We start from the raw sequence: 20,432 nt of genomic DNA, 5'->3' as shown, positions 1-20,432 counted from the left end.
TAGCACAGCGTGTCTGGACAGCCTGGGGACTGCCTACGCCCGCCACGGTGCGCACCTAGACGGGGAAAGCATGCGTCTCAAAAGCAGTTTGTGAAAAGAATGTCTAAACTCGGTCTGTGGAACAGTGGCAGGCACTGCACGTCCTTCTGCAGGCAGGGCCCTGCGGGCTGGACACACAGCCTCAGGCATGCCAGACACGATCTCTGCCACTGAGCTGGAGCCAATCCCTTTAAAAGCTAAGAGCGGAGTTAGGACCAGGATCTTGTTACATCACATCACCTGGAGTTAGACTCAATCTGTCGCCAAGGTAGGCTTTGACCCATCGGCGACCTCCTGCCCCAGCTACCCAAGTTGCTGGGTTCACAGGAGAGCTGTGCCATGCTATATACACCGGTAAATATTTGTACACAGCCTCGGTTAAATCTCACAATGACCCTGCAAAGGAGAAATTATCTCCGATTTAAAAATTAAACAAACAGAGGCTCAGAAGAGCCACACGACTTACATGCAATTGAATAGCACCTAAGTGGTAGCATTGGGATTCGAACTTGAAAATATTTACTCTTTCAGAATTTCAGATGTATGTGTAATTATATATGTGAATACATATATTCATAGTGTATGCACGCTCTTCCATTCAAGTCTCCTCCATTAATTCTCTTTTATTTCCTGATCCACCAAATTCCCTCTTCTTCCTTTCTACTGTTATGACTTTGTGTTTGTGTGTGTGTGTGTTTGTGTGTGTGTTTGTGTGTGTGTTTGTGTGTGTGTTTGTGTGTGTGTTTGTGTGTGTTTGTGTGTGTGTGTTTGTGTTTGTGTGTGTGTTTGTGTGTGTGTGTTTGTGTGTGTTTGTGTGTGTTTGTGTGTGTTTGTGTGTGTTTGTGTTTGTGTGTGTGTAGTGTGTGTGTGTTTGTGTGTGTTTGTGTGTGTGTAGTGTGTGTGTGTTTGTGTGTGTGTTTGTGTTTGTGTGTGTGTAGTGTGTGTGTTTGTGTGTGTAGTGTGTGTGTGGTGTGTGTGTATTTGTGTTTGTGTGTGTGTTTGTGTGTATGTGTTTGTGTTTGTGTGTGTGGTGTGTGTGTGTGTTTGTGTGTGTGTTTGTGTGTGTGTTTGTGTGTGTGTTTGTGTGTGTGTTTGTGTGTGTGTGTTTGTATTTGTGTGTGTGTATTTGTGTTTGTGTGTGTGTTTGTGTTTGTGTGTGTGTGTTTGTGTGTGTGTGTGTTTGTGTTGTGTGTGTGTGCTCATGCGTGAACCTTTGACTCCCTCCCCTGCAATCCTTAGCTATCAGTAGCCCCGGGGACTTACGAGCCCTTCCTTCTTCCGTGGTTGAACATTGATGGTCCCGAGCTTGTGCATGTGGGTGATGTTCCGCCGACACCTTCAACCTTTGCCGTCGTAACGGCAGCTCTACAGTCCACAGCCGGGACTGCTGGAGATTTAACAAAGCATCTCGGCGTCCTCACAGATGCTGCCAGCATCTAAACCCCAGCGGAAAGCCGTGGTACTGAAGGATAGAGAGACCTGGCTCCTGGGTTCTACTCTCTGCTTGTTATAGGATGCTGGCAAGTGGATAAATATCTTTAGCTCTTGGTTTCCTTAACTATAACACAAGGATGACCGCTTAACCCTGCAGGGCTAAGTGGCTTCAAGATGACACACGTGAAGCACACGTGCGGCCCGGTTTCACGTCCAGGAAACTCTGCACCGCCTGCCATTGTCACTGCCCTTGTATTTGATCATGTCTCTGAGCTTCTGGTGAGGGCACTGTGGCTCCGGCAGTCCCAAGAAAGCTTCTAAGACCCAGAGTCAGGTAGACTTTTATCCAAATACCATCTCGACCGAGGCACACAACAGCACATGGGTGCACTCTTGTCACTTAGAAAGACTTTCGGCAAGAATGACAGTGGGATTAGCATCTATCACCATATCAGGCTCCCAGGGAATTAACTCAGAGACTTATTTTGGCTCCCAGCCTCAGAACTTTTAGTCTATGGCTGACATGACCCGATAAGGAAGCATGTCTTGATGGAAGGTTTATACCTTATACTTAAGCAAGACCACTTACCTCTTGGCTCTGAGGCTAAAGGGGAAGGAACTGGCCAGGGTCCCAGAGTTCTCCTGAGGGCTGTCCACTGACCTAAAGACTAAGGCCCACCCCTTAAGGCTCCTCCGTCTCCCAACAACACCAGCCTGGCAACCAAGCCCTTACCACACGGACCTTTGGGTACACAGTAGGGTCCACCATGAAACATAGGAGCAGAATTCAGGGAAAGGCACTCACTACAGCAGTGCAGAAAATCCCCTTCCAAAGAACAAATCAGGAAGGCACATTCATAAAAGGGGAGATTTTGGACCAGACTGATGACTACTTACATTTGGGTGGTGGGAAAAGTTTCACTTTTCTTTAAGAGACTGTTTTTATACAGGGCAAAAAAAGAAAGAAAAAAAAAATCAAGGAGTGTAATGTTTTGTTGAACCACGCACAAGATCTTATGTTTCTAAGAACATAGCCAAGTACACATTTGATGGAATTCTCCTGGATAATGTTTTAAATAATCTCTTTTTTAATTTTTTTTATTAAAATTTATATTGGTGCTCTGCCTCCATGTATGTCCATGTGAAGGTGGGGTCCCCTGGAACTGGAATTACAGACAGTTGTGAGCCGCCATCTGGGTAGTAGGATTTGAACCTGGGTCCTTTGGAAGAACAGCCAATGCTCTTAACCACTGAGTCATCTCTCCAGCCCTCTTAAATAATTTCGTAATGAAAAGATGATCTGGAAGACAAATAAGAGAACAGAAAACACCCCAGAGGTTTGAACAAGCAGGCACAGTACCAGGTACGGAAACTGGGTTGACCCTTTGGGCAGATCTCTGCCAGCCTGGAGCTTGGGCCTAATGTTTGGAGAAGGGAGACGAAATCCAGAATCTAAACAGTGAAGCAATTAGGCCGGAAGTGCCTGTGGAGCTGAGGGATCACAGCTTTAATGGACGACCTGGAGAAGACACACCCATGGTGTACAATGGATGAACTCTCCCGAATGTCCTGGTCCCGGAACAAGAAGTGACGGCCACCTCCTTAAGAATCCATAAACCGCTCTTCATGAGAGTTCGGGAATCAGAATTCACATTACATGTGCGGCTTGAGAAGCAGGACATTAGTGGCTCAGTCACTGGCATTTCCAGGAACATGACTGATGGAACCATCTCTGTTTAGAACTCAGGCAGTCTACACCAGTGAGGCTCCAAGGAAGGCAGGTCTGAAATGGAAAGGAAAGGGTTAACTTAAAATCCTCAGGAAAGCAGGTCAAATGAGGAAGACTGAAGGGGAAAATGACAAAGTTGAGAATCAGCCACACAATGGCTATGAAAATTAAAATTATTGCATCCATACAACTGAATAAACATACTTAATGTCTTTACAGAAATGAAAAATAAAATCAGGTTGGCAAGTTTATAAAAAAAAGAAAATAAAAGCAAAACAAACAAACAACAACAACAACAACAAAAATTATCCAGAAAAGTCAGATTTTATAAAAAGCAAACAGACTTTTTTAAAAAAAATTTTTTTTTACTTATTTTATTTATGACTGGTCTGTGGCTGTCTTCAGACACACCAGAAGAGGGCATCAGATCCCATTACAGATGGTTGTGAGCCACCATGTGGTTGCCAGGAATTGAACCCAGGACCTCTGGAAGAATAGCAGTGTTCTAACCGCTGGGTCATTTCTCCAGCTGGCAATCAAACCTTTAGAAGTAAAAACTAGTATTATTAAAATAGAAGTTCAGGCCAGACAAATTAACTTATTAGACCAAGCGAGGGAAATCAAAGAACACGTTGCAGAGGTTCCTCAGAATCTCATGGAAACAGTGAGTGGGAAATCGAGTCCTTCAGCAAGGGAGCTGCGGTGGGCAAGGAAGGACGGCAGAAGAACTAAGGATGAGAATCTTCCAGTGAAACTTAGAAGTAAATGACAGAACGGTCAGAAAACCCACTGAGTCCCAAGAAATACTAACAAAGTGAACTGGGGATAGTGGCTCAGCCTGTCTGCTGAGGCAGGAGGATTTCTGTGACTTGGGGACCCGCCTTGGTGAAAGTAGTGAGTTCCAATTGAGCCTGGGCTACAATGAGAGACCCTGTCTCAGAGTAAGTGAATTACCTGATTAAGTCACGTTAACTATCCACCGGTAGAAACATCAGAAACGGCAAGGTACCAAAATACCAACGACAGAAGGACAGCACGCACGGCAGAGAGTGAGAATTAGGCAGCCAGGCCATTTGAACCGCAGCAACAGAATCCAGCAGGAATAGCTTCAAATGCTCAGAGGAATGATATAGAATCGTATTTCCCATGAATTTGTCTTAATGAAGACTCTTGGAAACTCACAGCAACAGACGCCTCCACTGAGGGCAAGAGGCTCTGGTTAGACACTGACTTCAGGGTCACTGTGCTGCCAAGAACTTAATAAGCACGAGCTATTCTGGAATCAACTCCCACATGCCAAGTGCATGAACGTGGGCTCTTCAAAGCAACTATTGGCTTCTGTTTCTCACCCTATAGCGTGGGGAAGTATTGTCTCCGTTTGTTCTATAGAACAAAACAAGGTCCAATATAGAAAGAGTCACAGTGTTGCTTTATTCATTTACCCAAGGGATGCTGAGTATCTGAGGTGCACCTTACCCAAAAGCAGCTGGGAATAAAGAATGTGAAACCCCAAATCTCATGAGTCATAAGTTCTAACGGCAGTGGTTATGAAGAAGAAGAAAACAGAGAGGAAAATAGTCAAGATGGAGAACAAGTAAGGAGAGCATGGTTGTGTCGGGAAGTGTTTAGCCTCCTAAAGAAGGGGCAGAGCAAGGAAGCCAGACTAGGCTGGCTGTCAGGCAGAGTGACAGACAAGCTCACCAGCAGAGGACTTGTCCCACTCAAGTCCAAGATGGCCAGCAGAAATGGAGCCAAGGGAACCAGAGAGAAACAGGAGGTAGGATGACAACATCTCCTTACACGGCGTGTCCCCTGACTGTGGAGAAAGAGAGGGAGGTGGTATACTGACAATATAGTCTTCCCTGAGAACACCAGGCACAGGGCAGGGGGGAGCGTACCACAGAGCGAGCTGACACAAAGACAAAGGCCAGGCAGGTGTGACTCCTTCCAGCCCAGCAGCTATCTGGACACGCATCTTACCCTGCTCCCAAAGGACACATGTCACTGCAGCGAAGTGTCCCTGTCCCACCGAGGGCTGTGTGCAATCATCTTGCCACTCAGACCCCACAAAGGACCAAAATGCCACTGAGTACTTGAGAAGGGATTGTGTGACCGAGTGGTTAGAACCCTCTGTGGCCCAAGTCCCTAGGCTGCAGCCCCATTTCCCTGCTGTCCCAGCCCAACCTGCCCTCCATGATGATTAGCTTTTGTCACGTTGACAGAGTTGTCTGGGGATTGGGGACCTCACGTCAGGAACAGCCTCTGCATCAGACTACCCTGTATGCAAGTTCCTCAGGGCATCTGAACGATTGATGGGGGAGGGTCCGGCCCACTGTGGCTGGGAGGCCCTGGGTTGTATGAGAAAGCAGGCTGAGCAAGCCATGGAAAACAAGCAAGTAAGCTTCCTTCCTCTGTGACACCTTCTTCAATTCCTGCCTTGGCTTCTCTCTAGGTGGAGGAGCATAGCCTGTACATCAGATAAACACTTTCCTGCCCCAAGTTGAATCACAACAACAAAAAGCGAACTAAGACAACCCCTAAAGAGCGAGCGGCTGATCCCCAGCCTGCCTCAGCCACCTTGGCTGCATCCACTGGGATACTCATGCACCTCAGACCCCACACTGTCCTCACAGCCTGCAGGCCACCAGCCCCCAACCCATTCCCCATCACCCTCTGCCTCCACATGCCTCCAAGCACTTCTTGCTCGGGATGATGAGGATGGTGTTAACAGTGTGGGGAGGAAGTGGGGCTGGGGGGGGGTGGAGGGCTGGTAAGAAGCAGAAGCTGGAAAGGTTATCTGGAGCCATTGCAGAAGTGACAAGAGTCCTGACAATAAGGCTGAGCACCCAGAGGGGAAAAGAAATGCTGGGCCTGCAGAGAGGAGCAAAGCAGAATGGGGAAGGCTGGGCTCTGTCTCCACGTGTAGCGCAGAGAGATGCTGTCCTGCCTCACAGAGCTAACGGGACCCTAAGAGTGGAGCTCAGGACTCACTGTCATTATTATTACTATTACTTTTAGGTAAACTACCCTAAGCATACAGTCTGTGAGCAGAGGTCAGGCCTGCCTGGCTTCTCAAGGGAGCCTCTTCTGTGTCTACACGGCATCCCTTGACATTCAGGCTCTATTAAGTAGTCTGCCCGCTTCTAGACTTCCAGGTCACATCCAATTAATGTGGCCTGGGCAAAGCGGCTGGGTGGGCACTGGGTTGACATTTACTAAGCACAGCTCCTTTTCTAAGGAGTCGGAAGGCATAGCTCTAGAGCCTGATGCGCAGGCTGTGACCCTCAGCTACATCTCTGAGCCTTTCCACATGCTGTTCCTTTGGCTTGGAGCAGCCACCCCGGTCAGGACCCTTGAGGTAGAGTGGGAAGAAGGCTCCTCTAACAATGCATTTGTATCCTTCTTCCTGCTTCAGGGTTAAGGGGATTCCCCACAGTTGCCCTATCAGCTGCAGACTTAAGGTATCTGCAGGTCTCCCTCTGCAAGCATTTGTCCTTCCACACTGGGACGTGTGTGAGTCACTACTGTTTGAAACAGTTAGGGAGAGGGACTGGGAAGTAGAGAGGAAAAGGAAAACAATGGGTGAGGGGATGGGATTGAGGCTTCAGGTGGAGCTGTCCTCAGAGGAGTCAGAAGGAAGGGGCGCTTATATCTTGAGCACTGATCTAACCTGTCTCCCTGCTTCCTCTGTATTCCCAGCGTGCTCTGCTTCTCCAGCATTCCCAGCAGTCTGGTTCTCCCATAGGTGTCAGGGACAGAATTCAACAACCCTCCTTTTATCTACTTAGAGGTAACTGAAGCTTTAGACAATGGAACAGCATATGCACACGAAAATACACACAAACCCGCAAACATATATCCACATGCATAAACACGTTCTCACACAAACCAATGCATGTGCGCGCGCGCGCACACACACACACACACACACACACCCATACAAATATGCACATAGTCCAGCACAAACACATAGGCAGACACATATGTACACAAACACAAGTACATGTGCCCATAAGCTCGTACACTAACACACAAACACGCATATGCAAACACACAGGGAGCCCTCGGAGGAACCTGAGCTGCGGGGAAATAAAAGACATTCCAGCATCTTCTTCTGACAGCCTTTACCATCTGAAAGACCCTAAGAGCCATCAAGGGAGCAAGGGAGCCAGCACATTGCTACTAAACTTACAAAATGAGGGAGAAAGAGACAACCTGACTCCCCCCTTTGTCTTTATGATTATATTTCCATGAACATAGGACTTTAGTTAAAAGTAAAACCTTTAAACAGTTGGCCCTTCCCCATCCCAACTGTAACTTTTCTCTCACCTGTATCCTCACGCGGAGAGGTTTCTAGAGATCTGATCTCGAGAGGGGTTTGTTGATTTCTGGTTTTAGTGTGTGAGCTTAACCCCCTCCCCTGCTTCCTCTCTGATTGCACCTTAGCTTAGGGAGCAGTTCTTCTGAGACCCTCTCTGCTCCACTGTGAGCTCCCATCAGGAAGGGACACTGGGATGTTTACTTTGTAACCCCCTGTGTGACAGCACTAGGCACACAAGCCACCTCAGCTTATGTGTAATAAAGACACTGAGTGCCTTTGGTTCTGTTCACACATTTGGCAGGAAGTGGACTCTGGGTCCTTCCTACCCACTCCTACCCCAGCCCCTCTGGGCATGCAGACTGGGCCCCCACGGTGTCCTCTGAGCCACTCCACAGGATCTCTGTAGAACTTACTGTAACTGTCTCGTGCAAAGCAGCCTGCCAAAAAGGAGTTCCTTATGCTTTCTGATTTCAGCTTTCCAGATATCTGTATGGACAGAAAACACAGAATCCCTCCAGTTTCTGACAGAATGTCTTCATGGAAGCGTAAGGGTTCCTCGCTTCCCATAGTCAGGTACTGACTAGTCAAGTGCACATAGTGGGGCTACTGGTCTCTTTACTGCCGTTGCTTCCCGCATCAGGGTGTGGAGCAGGGAACCAGACAGGGAACGCAGCACAAGGCAATCAAAGCCATCCCCGTGTAAGCCATGGGCAGTGGCACAATCCCCATAATCCCAGCACTTAGGAGGCTACCCTGGGCTGTGTCCCTAGGCTACACCTCCAGAAAAACAACTCACCCTTGATTGTAGGCAGAGGAACGAGAGCGTGGAAGAAAAGGGAAGGCCTGGCTCTGAATCCCTGCTCACCCATTCTCCTGACGTGTGACTTTGGATCCTCAGTCTGTCTGTCTGTCTCACACACATCTCACACACACACACACACACACACACACCTCTCTCTCTCACACACATCTCTCTCTCTCTCACACACACACATCTCTCATTTCTCTCACACATTTCTCTCTCTCACACACACACACACACACACACACACCTCTCTAACACACACATCTCTCTCACATACACATACATCTCACACACACATCTCTCTCTTCTTCTCTTTCACACACACACATCTCCCTCACACACATTTCTCTCTCTCTCTCTCTCTCTCTCTCTCTCTCACACACACACACACACACACACACACACACACACACACACACACACACGAGGAAAAATGGAGCAGGAAGGCTGGGAAGCAACAGCATGCTAACTGTGCCTCCAATATTTTACCATGAGCCAAGTAGTGAATATTTTGCCCCTTTTGTTTCTTCTTTTTGGGATTTTTTTTGATATTTTTTCCTTGAGCACATATTGACTTTATAATTAGGAAGATAGAAAATAAGCCTGAAAGAACAAAATAGGGGGGAAATACGCATTAAGAAGCAGGAGTAAGCCGGCACTGTGTAAACGGTAGCTATTTTTACTAATTAGTCATTATGCCTAATAATAATAATCAGGAGTAGCGATTTCCTCTGGGAATGAACTTGTGCAATCGTTGGTTGGAGGTTGTAGAAGACTCTTGGCTCCCTTGCCAAGAGATAGGGACCAGAGTCCTTTTCCAATCACCTCTTACCTGCCCTCCTGAGTTTCCCACAAGCCCAGCTCCCAGCCCAGCTTCACCCCTGTCGTTGGCTCCATCCATCCACCCAGTAAATCTACAGTGTGTATGGAATTCCTGTGCCCACACAGAGGACCATCACTTCTAGGGAGGCAAAGGTGTCCCTTCTCCATGGAGCATGGCAGAGACCGAGGCAGATTGCTGTCACCCCTCTGCTGACGTTTGTTTTCTAGAGGACAGTGACAGCAAGAGAGATGGGGTCTCATCTGCGGCCTCTGTGTGGAATTAGAGAAGGTTCCCCACTGGGACTCAAACATCTCTAACCATCTGGATGCTGCTAACTGGAAAGAATTCAGGCTCCAGTGAGGTCCTCTTCAGTGATTCCTTTGGCCAGGATGAGTATTTAGAGTAAAACTCCAGACTCCTTTAGGTCCCCTCTAGAGAGAAGAGAGATTCTGTACTAAGGAAAGAGTGAACAAATCAGCCAGCCTCTCTGAACCTGTGTTTCCAGGCATAAAAAACAAAAACAAGCAATGGGTACAGCTGGATCCCAAGGTCCTCAGATGCTCTCAACTTCATGACGTGATGATTATAAATAGAGTGGACTCTGGGACAAGAGTGAACTTGGACGCTTTCTGTGTTCCAAGGGCAAGCTGCCAATATGTGATGGTTAAGACAAGAAAGGGCAGGAAGCCTCTCTGGGGCCGACACTGACCGGTCCAGCTCCCAGAGAAGGCAAACGACAGAAAGACTTGTAGGTGGCTTCTACAGGAGAGGAAGCAGGTTCTCCTCGGATCTCATGGTCCCAAGATTTCCCTCCCCGACCCCTTGCACCTGAGTGCTGACCCAGTATCTTTCTTACTGTTCTATTGCTGGGAAAAGACACCATGACTAAGACATTTTATAAAGGAAGACAAGAAACTGGGGGCTTGCTTGCAGCCACAGTCTGCTAGCCCACGTGATGACCATGCACACAGAGCTGCATTCTGCACAGGGGCTTCTGAGTGCTCCTTTGTGTGAAACCCGAGGAGCAGGTAGGCACAGGACACCATCAAACCCCTGCTCTGGGAACTGGTGTTCTCTATAGAGGGTGTGAAGGGGAAAGGACAGGAGATGGGTGAGAAATAATACAAAGGTGCAGAACGGAAGCAGTCAGCCTCGAGCTCCCAGGTTCAGCATCTCGCAGTGCAACCAACCACACCGTGAAAACACGAGGGAAGGCTGTATCTGTACTGACCACGCGCAGACAGTACAGTGTATGACGTCCCTCTATAGTATCTGCCTTCCATTTTGTACTGGGGTCTGGAGAGGGCCCCATATATCCAGGAGGACGTGTGCAGGGTCTCTGCAAATATATCATGCCATTTTCAATAAGAGACGTGGATGACCCGGGCTTAAGGCCCACCCCTGGTCCTAGACCACATCCCCGTGAGTGCCAAGGAATGAGAGTATATTGTTGAAAACGGAGCAAGGAGAAGTCTCCGGGGTGCTGGGGATGCAGGGTGCCAGCAAAGTGCCCAGGAGACATCAGTCTAAGAAGGAGGCAGTTGAACACATTTTTGATAGGAATGATGGAACGACTGAGGGGTAGGGTAAAGCCAGCAGTGATGTGGTGGGCTGTGTTCTTTGCATGTGAGAGGAAGGAGGTTTTGGAAGGGAGTGTGCATAGTGACCAGACTGACAAAGACGTCATGAGAATTCTGTGGTCTCTGAGTGGTGACAAACAGTGGGATTATCTCATGGGAACCTGAGGGAACGAGAGAGAGAGAGAGAGAGAGAGAGAGAGAGAGAGAGAGAGAGAGGGGGGGGGGGCACAGAGACACTGAGATAGAGACAGACAGAGAGACAGAGACAGACAAAGACATAGAGAGACAGAGACATAGAGAGAGGACTTACTTGACCATCTCATATTATGAGGGTGGGGGAGAATTGGTTTCTCTAGTGTCTAGCCACCAGGCACATAGAGATACCCCCTCCAGTACACACACACACGCACACAGGCTTGGGTGCAGGAAAGAAGATGACCAACTTACCAGTGACTTGCCCGAGTATACACACACATGTTCTCAAAGACAGTCTTTATCATAAGTAGACAGTGATGGGCCAGTGTAGCCTCCATCACCGTGGAATGTCCGTCGACCTCCAAACAGAAGGACATTCTGACATGGGCTGCGCACAGAGAACCCTGAGGGCACTGTGCTAAGTGAAATACAGCAAATACTGAATCTTCTTTAGAGGGGAAGTTCCAAGAAGGTGGAGCAGGGGCTGACAGAAGGGAAGCAGGGACTCCCGTCCCCCTTTGGAAAGAGGGAAGGCTCTGGAGGTGGGTGGTACTGATGGCTACACAGCAAAGAATGTCTCGGACATCCCTAAATTTGGTAAAATTTAAATAAGTCAAAGGGGATGTTTTCTGTCATATGGAGTGCATCAAATGTTAATTTACTTGTTGAGGTCCTAGGGGTTAAAGCCAGGACCTTACTCATGTTCTGCAAAGCACCCTGTTGCTAAGCTGCACTCCCAAACCTGGGTTTACAAATTCAAAAATCAAGCAAACAAAAAGCCCCTTTAAAAAAAACAATGCAAATTAAATTGTCATTTGTTTATTTTGGGGGGGAGGGTGTTATCTGTGAAGCTGAGAGGACAACTTGTGTAAATTGGTTCTCTCCCTCCACCGTGTGGATCCTGGGAGCAGAACTCAGGTTGTCAGGCTTGGTGGCAAACACCTCTATCTGCTGAGAAAAATTAAAAGTTTTCTAAGCAGTTCTCTCAAAGTCAGGCATGCGGAGCGTCCCCCAAAGCCGCTTTCACACACAGTGCCTTTGACTCTGGGCTCTGTCTCTCTCTAGCTGGGTGTGGGGCGCCTGGAAAATTCACCTTTCCTCTCTAAGCCTGGAGGGTCATGGGGCTGGGGAGAAGATTGAAGATGTCCACACTTCGATGTCTGGCACAGAGCAAACCTTTGCCATTGGTCAATTATTTTGCTATTCCCCTGCTGGCATAGCTGGGCTTAGGCAGACCCAGCCTGCTCCAGCTGTGTGACCATGGGCTAACCCTCTACTTTTCTCACACCTTAGTTCCCACCTGTAGAGAGGGACTGGTAATCCCTTCCTGGCAGGGTCGGTGTAAGCCCTCAAGGCAGGGCCTGCAGGCTGTGGCCTCTGGCATTAGCTGTCACTGTGTGAGCAGAGTCACAGGCCGGAAGAAAATTCGCATGGCAACATGACATGACATCTCTGGCTGTTGTCAACATGACATGGCATCTCTGGCTGTTGTCAACATGACATGGCATCTCTGGCTGTTGTCAACATGACATGGCATCTCTGGCTGTTGTCAACATGACATGGCATCTCTGGCTGTTGTCAACATGACATGGCATCTCTGGCTGTTGTCAACATGACATGGCATCTCTGGCTGTTGTCAACATGACATGGCATCTCTGGCTGTTGTCAACATGACATGGCATCTCTGGCTGTTGTATAATTCCTTTCCACATCTACTTCATGCTACAGTCAGAAAAGGCTCAGAGCAGAGCTACAGAGTCTTGAAATTATCCCTCTGCACTCCAGGAGTGTGTTAGTGTCTGACACATGTATCTATTTGCAAAGAGACAGACACATATCAGGCCTAAGTAATGTGTACCAAACCACTGCCCTAGACTGAGACTTGCTCCATCCTGAGGGTTAGAGATAACCCCAAACCCTATGCTGTCTGCAAAGAGCTGACTGTGGCCCACAGGAGAGCTGAGGACACTGTCACGGCAAACTTACTAAGACCTGGGTCTCTGAATGTCCCTTGAGCCCTGAAACATATATGCGAAGCCACCTTGGACAAGTCAAGTTCCTTCTCCAGAGCTTAGTTCTTGTCTGCATACAGATCAAGAGTGTTGAACTTGGAGTTCCTGTGCCCAGAGCCACCCCACCCCACCCCCTTTTGGACAGAAGATTTCAGGATATCAACTGACTGGAGGAGTTATATTGTATGCACATCCCTGTATGCACCATTCACAGTTGACCTTGAGATCTTAACCTGTCAGCCAGGATAGGCTTGATATCCCTCAACCCCCAAGCATTTAAGGATCACAGCATCAGACTGCCCAGGAATAGAAAGGCACCAGGTCCAGATAGAACACAGACACTGAGAGCTGGAGAGGGAAGTGAGAGCAGAGATAGAGGGCAGCAGTCTCCTGGTGACACAACTGGGTAAGGACTGATGGCTCACAGCCACAGCAGTCACAAATCAGCAGGGGACCTGGGTGGCAGAAAGCAGGACCCATTCCAGCCCCCTCGCCCCTAGGCCTGACACACAAAGGGCATAGCAGACAGCTGTTATGGTACAAGTCAACTGCCCCGGGAAGATAACAGATGCTGGACCAGACCCAGAACCCAAGGCACTGAGGATGGATCCCCTCTATTCATGGCCAGTCCTCTCCCTGGGAGAGTCTCTGCTCCTGGGCCCAATTCCGTCCCTCTACCTCTCAGACCATGATGGCAGCATTCAGCTCTCTCAATAACAATAGCGTTCAGCCCTCCCTGCTGGTCTTCCAATTTCCCTCTGGTCTTCTCTGTATCCCATGCCAAGGCACAGTCTGCCCATCTCATGTGGGACACTCTTCTTTATGCACTCTTATCTTAAGCTGGAATTGAATCAAATCCAGCTCCAGCAACGCACCATTCAGATCCTGGGGATCATCAGTGTGTGCGCTGGCATAACGTGGCCTAGTCATATTCTCAATAACCAACCAAAGTTGATTAGTACTGGCAGAGAAACCGCAGGTTATCAGTCAGCCATGGCTGCCATCCATATGCATGAAGCCCATAACCCTGACTCCCTTGCAGAATCAGGCACAGCCGTTAGAGGAACCAGTGTCAGAGATGGTGCTGACAGTGTTCTCCCCACAGCGTTCCTGTAAGGCACAATCAGTGTTTTCTCAGGTCTCAGGTCTGTGGCAACAAAGGAAACTTCCTAGGCTATCCCCATGTCATCAGTGCTCGCTAAGATTCTGATGGGCTCCAGCCACTTAAGAAATGGGTCACTTGTAGAAACACTGGGCTCCAGTGAGCGCGTGATGGCTGTGTATAGGAACAGCATTCTGTTTTCTCTTGAGCTGGCCTGAGACGACCAGCTTGTTCCCGAGAACAGATGTTCTGCGGAACCCACTGTGACAGGCTCATCATCTTGGGCTGGAGATGGGCCAGCACTTAGTCACCAGCCTTGCAAGGACACAAACACCTCTGGGCTGTCTGCTTGTCCCTGGCAGCAGGACTCACAGGGGCTGCACCACCTTCCGGGGCTCAGGATCTGAATGAAGTTAAACAGTTTACCAGTCTGGGAATGGAGGTGGCAGCAGCTAGCAGGTGTGCCTTGGGGAAGATGTTTCTGAGGTATGATCTGGGAATGAGCTAGAATGTTCTGTGCACCTGACTTTCATGCAGGGCTCACCAGGCACCAGGCCCTGTTGAAGCTGTTTCTACATTACTGCAGAATAGCTCTCTGTGATCATCCATTCCAGACAGAAGAGTACTGAGGCCTGCTGGTCACTACTAAGAGCTGCCCCAACCAGTCACCAACGGGCAGGGAGGGGAGGGGTGCAGGGGCGAGGGGGAGCACAGAAATGTTTCTCCTTCTGGTTCTGGACCCGGGGTGTAAATCATGGGGCCACAGCTCTTCTGATGATGTAGAGAGAGGCAGCTTTGGGTGGCTCTGGTTCATTTCTTGGTAATATCACCCATTGCTGTCTGTGTGTGTCACCATAACGCCAACCTATACATCGGGACACCTGTCACTAGATATAGGGCCCTCTAAATCCAGATGATCTCAAGGCCTTCTACTTGATTTTTTATTCCTGTAAAGACTGTCCTGATAAAGGCTTGGACGGCTGTGGTCTTGAGGATTAGAACCTGGACTTGTCTGGAAGGTGGACCACAGTTCAGCCCACTACAGTCCTTCAGCCCTCAGCTAGTAGTTTCTTCAAGGTCCTCTTGCCAAGACCATATAGCAAGATATGGTCTCTCTACAGCTGGTCGACGTGACTATGGGTTATTTGGCTCTAAATGGGACATGTGCCTTGGACCCTCCTCTCGAGGTTACGAGATCATCAAGGAGTAGGGCGGAAAGATTGTAAGAGGCAGAGGTGGTGGGTGGCTGCCGTGAAATAGTGTTTGCTGCCTACAACGGGGCAGTTGCACATCTGAATTCACAGTGGCTGTGACAACATGCACACAACCTACTCCATGTCAAGCCAGGCAAACCCTCCTCCCCCCAGCTGAAGACCTACTGGAAATCGATGGAGGAGAATCAGCTCTCCTCAGTGGTGCAGCCCATACCCCAGTAGACGGGCTCACACCCATGTGCATATAGACAGCACAGAGTGGACTCAGGCTTATAAAAGGACCACACGAGATTCAGAGAGGATAGCAGGGTGAGGGTGAGAAGGGGGAGTAGGGGAGGAGTTACAGGGGAGAGGAGGAGGAAGAAGAGAAGAAATGGATGTAGATTTGAGTACAATGACACGTTATGCATGTGTGAGATTCTCAAACAAAAAAAGAAGAGGAAGAGGAGGAGAGGGAAGAGAAGGAAAAAAAGCATTCCACATTGTGAAATGGAATCCAGGTTGGCTGAACTCTCCACGAAGCCCTAGTCAGGTACTAACTCATCTCATCAGATACACGAGGCTAGCTCTAGTGTCATGGTGCTAACATGTAGACAGGAGAAAGAAGCCAACCACGTTGGTCTCAACATACCCACGTGAAGTCAGCCATGCTGGTGCATACGTGTAACCCCAGCTCTCAAGGCAAAGGATTGTAAACTGAAGCCCAATCTGGGCTACATAGTAAGGAGATCCTGCCTTAGATAAGCCAAATGAGGGAGGGGGAGGGGAGGAAGGGAGGGGGAGGGGAGGAAGGGAGGGGGAGGGGAAGGAGGGAGGGGGAGGGGAGGAAGGGAGGAGAGAGAGAGAGAGAGAGAGAGAGAGAGAGAGAGAGAGAGAGACTCCAGGCTGGCTGGGAGAAGCTTGAACACTGGTTGTGAGTCCTGGAGTCAAGCAGGTCAGCATTGGTCCCACTCCTGGGCAGTGTCTCATCTGGAAGACGGGATCCCAGGAAGAAAACGTGTAACCTCCAGGGTTATGGTAATACTCCTGTGCTCTGGCTGCAAGCGTGCACTCGGACAGAGCCGAAGCATCCTAGCCCTGGAGCCCTAGTGACCACCTCACTCTGTACTTCCCAACCTCTGCGACTCACCTTTGAAGCTGTCCCCTAGAGACCAGGGTGAGGACAAGGAAGACACATTTTGAGGCTTGGCTAACTGCACAGGAGAAATCGCCAAAAACAGGAAAACACGGAGCCGCAGGTTCTGGGAAACAGATTGCGTTCCACTTGAAACACTGGACACACCGGGATGCAGGTGGGACATCTGGGTAGATTTGTCTGGCAGTCTTAGGCTTAGAAGGTGACTTTTTGAAAGCTACATGAAGCCAGAGACTGAGAGGAAGAGAATTAAAGCCATTTAGGCAGACTCCCGTGCTGTCTCTGGCAATGGGGCAGAGATCAGGCTTGAAAAGTGAAGACGGCCAGCCACAAACTCATTGTTTAATCAGGGGTGAAAAAGCTGTGCTCTGGGCCTGGGACAGGTGAGTGTGAGCACTGGCCCGGGCTCCTCAAATGCTGGGCAGGGCAGGAGAGACCCAGGGAAAGTGTACAAGTCTCTCTGATGCTCACTCTCTAGTAAAGATCCTGACAACCGATTCGGAACCTTCCCAACATCACCCAGGAGTCTGTCTGCACATTAAAAGCCATACCTCCTCCTCCTCCTGACCAAAGGTGTGCTGGTGCCGGTTTTGTTTGGACAGTACGTCTCACGTGGACACCGTGGCGTTCCATGGACGGAAAGTTGTCCCTGAACTAATACTTTGTACACATCCCACCCTACAGCATGTGGGTATGTGTGTTTGGCAGGGTGGGGGTAGGTTGCTAGCTGTTGCCATAACAACCAAGAAAGAGACTAAGCTCTGACTCCAGTGCCTGCTTGTTAGAAATGAAACCGAGGGTTGGGGATTTAGCTCAGTGGTAGAGCGCTTGCCTAGCAAGCGGAAGGCCCTGGGTTCGGTCCCCAGCTCCGAAAAAAAAAAAAAAAAAGAAAAAAGAAAAAAAAAAAAAAGAAATGAAACCGAATGGTGGAGACTTTGCCCCCTGAACTTGGGGAACGAGGTCCACACCATGTTCCTGTTGGCATGGAAACCTTTGACTACTCTCCGAATCCAGTCCAGTAGATATTATTTTATTTGAAAGAATGGGTGTTAGGAAGATGTCAAGGGGCCTGGGGAGATAGCTTCATTGATAAAGTGCTCCCTACACAAGCCTGAAGACCTGAGTTCAAGCATCAGCGCTTCCATAAACAGTGGAAGTCACGGATATGTGCCTATGGTTTCTATGCCAGGGAGGTAGATATAGGTGACTCCCCACCTAATCGGCAAGGTCAGTGAGGGATCTTGTCTCAGAAAAAATGTGGGGAGGGCTGGAGAGATGGCTCAGTGCTTAAAGCACTGGTTGCTCTTCCAGAAGATGTAGGTTGGGACCCCAGCACCCATATGGAGGCTCACAACTGCATGTAACTGTAGTCTCGGGGGATCTGACACCCTCTTCTAGGCTTCTCAGGCACTGTATACAGACAGACCCGCAGGCAAAACACCCATACATATAAAGTTTAAAAGTGTCTAAAAAAAAAAGAAAAGGATAGCTGGCCAGCTCTACAGATTGACCTCACACACAAAGGAAACAGTCAAGTTTTAGTCTTTGCAAGTCAGTCACTTGAAGAAGCATGTGTGTTTGTGTGTGTGTGTGTGAGTGTGTATAGTATGTGCAATGTGTGTGTGTGCAGTATGTGTCTGAGAGAGAGACAGACAGAGAGACAGAGATTGAAAGACAGAGAGACAGAGAGAGATGGAGAGACAGAGAACTTCTAGACCCTAGTCTCTGTATCTTCACTTCTTTGACGTAAGCTGTTTTGTATTGAGGACATGTCTGGCATTCTCCCAGGTTCTCTATATTTGATATTCATCTCAGAACATATGAAACCCCATCAGCTTGGCACTGTCACACTTAGCAGATAGAAAACTGATGCCTGGAGAGGCTAAGGGCCTTTCCAGAGGAATGGCAGGCAGGCCTGCCTGATCCTGCGATGCCTACAGCTCTTACCATTACAGCCTTGGCGTAACCTTGGGCTTGAACTCAATGCAGTCTCTCTAGAGCCTCTAGACCCACCAGGGAGAAATCATCTAAAAACTGTACCGCCATAACTAAACCTTCAGTGCTTCTGTGAGAAACACCACAGCCACTGTCTGGATGTCTGCTTGGGGAATTGAGTGGTGACAAGAGAAATTAAATACTTTAATAGATTCTGACAACAACTATATGTTAGGGGAATTCAAAAATCACATAAAGTAAAAAGTCAGGCTAATATGCATGCCTAATTTACTAGCTGATTTAGAAAAAAAAACTAATTTTTTTAGGGCCAGAGTTCTTTAAGGAAAATGAGATTGTAGAGTGGAGGAGGAGGTCGATTTCCTGGAGAATATGGTCTTGAACTGAACTTATGCCCCTCACTTCAGACTGGGTACTTGATAAATATGTGTCCGGTGGGGCATGCCAGCACATGCCTGCAATCCCAGCAGCACTTGGGAGGTTGAGGCAGGAAGATCTTGAGTTCAAGGCCATCTTAAGCTGCATAACAAAACCCTGTTTACCTATCTATCTATGAACCTATATGTCTTTCTACCATTCATGCACACTCACATGTGCACATGCATGTGCATACCTGTACACACACACACACACACACACATACACACACACATACACACACCCTATGAGTGGTGGCTGTAGCTTTCAACACACCGTGCTTCAGCCAGGATGCTCTGGGAGCCAGACTGCACCATCCAGATCCCTTTGACCAAAGGGAAACTGAGGCTCAGCAGTAACACAGTTTCCTGACACCCATTCAGTTAGTACCAGACGGGCCCAGGATGACGTGACTCTTCTTACTGCCATGAGTTATCCCCATCGCCTTGCTCTTAATGGAATATTACTCAGCTATCAAAAACAATGCCTTTATGAAATTCATAGGCAAATGGTTGGAACTGGAAAATATCATCCTGAGTGAGGTAACCCAATCACAGAAAAACACACATGATATGCACTCACTGATAAGTGGCTATTAGCCCAAATGCTTGAATTACCCTAGATGCATAGAACACATGAAACTCAAGACAGATGATCAAAATGTGAATGCTTCACTACTCCTTTAAAAGGGGAACAAGAATACCTTTGGCAGGGAATAGAGAGACAAAGATTAAAACAGACACAGAAGGAACACCCATTCAGAGCCTGCCCCACATGTGGCCGATACATATACAGCCACCCAATTAGACAAGATAGATGAAGCAAAGAAGTACAGGCCGACAGGAGCCGGATGTAGATCTCTCCTGAGAGACACAGCCAGAATACAGCAAATACAGAGGCGAATGCCAGCAGCAAACCACTGAACTGAGAATAGGACCCCCATTGAAGGAATCAGAGAAAGAACTGGAAGAGGTTGAAGGGGCTCGAGACCCCATATGAACAACAATGCCAAGCAACCAGAGCTTCCAGGGACTAAGCCACTACCTAAAGACTATACATGGACTGACCCTGGACTCTGACCTCATAGGTAGCAATGAATATCCTAGTAAGATCAACAGTGGAAGAGGAAGCCCTTGGTCCTGCTAAGACTGAACCCCTAGTGAACGTGATTGTTGGGGGGAGGGTGGCAATGAGGGGAGGATGGGGAAGGGAACACCCATAAAGAAGGGGAGAGGGAGGGGCTAGGGGGATGTTGGCTCGGAAACCGGGAAAGGGAATAACACTCGAAATGTAAATAAATACTCAAGTTAATAAAAAAAAAATTAAAAAAAAAAAAAAAAAAGAAGCCGAGCGCTTCCCTGAAGAGGACATCCAGCAAACGTCATGCCATTCTTCCTGTTATCTGTGCTCAAGAGCACACTGCGTACGCAGGCCTTCACCATCAGGCCTTTCTCACAACATGTCAGAAATGCAAGTGACAAGGGGAACACAAATCAGTTCATTTCCAGCAGTCTCTCGGGAGAAACAGCCACGATGCAGTCTTCAGAAGATGATACATTCCACCAAGCAGTACCAGGGGAAATGCAGGAAGCATACTTCTGAGTGGGAGGGAGGGAAAGAGCTTGTGGCTGGCTTCTAAGATGAGCTGCAAAGGACCAACAGCATCAGATCCT

General features: G+C 48.5%; 1 protein-coding gene and 1 long non-coding RNA gene across 7 annotated transcripts in view; one reads left to right on the top strand and one right to left on the bottom strand.

Moving 5' to 3' along the window:
* The window catches only part of Ttll11 (tubulin tyrosine ligase like 11), a 225,108-nt gene that overhangs the window by 147,352 nt on the left and 57,324 nt on the right, over window positions 1-20,432 (top strand). For 3 of the 6 annotated variants that reach the window (XM_087654515.1, XM_087654514.1, XM_087654517.1), the window contains one exon: window positions 7,998-8,096. In XM_087654515.1, coding sequence (XP_087510641.1) covers window positions 7,998-8,096 — 99 coding nt within the window. 6 annotated transcript variants of the gene reach the window in all.
* Window positions 2,954-7,688, bottom strand: LOC134486078 (uncharacterized). Its single transcript, XR_015684278.1, has 2 exons — window positions 7,532-7,688; window positions 2,954-3,256 (listed from the first exon to the last, which is right to left on the bottom strand). It is a non-coding gene; the product is annotated as an uncharacterized LOC134486078 (long non-coding RNA).

Source organism: Rattus norvegicus, chromosome 3 (genome assembly GCF_021556685.1).
Source record: "Rattus norvegicus strain SHRSP/BbbUtx chromosome 3, alternate assembly SHRSP_T2T, whole genome shotgun sequence".
Lineage (NCBI taxonomy): Eukaryota > Metazoa > Chordata > Mammalia > Rodentia > Muridae > Rattus > Rattus norvegicus.
Note: the sequence above shows the minus strand (reverse complement) of the source record. Positions and strands in the feature narration are given on the sequence as shown.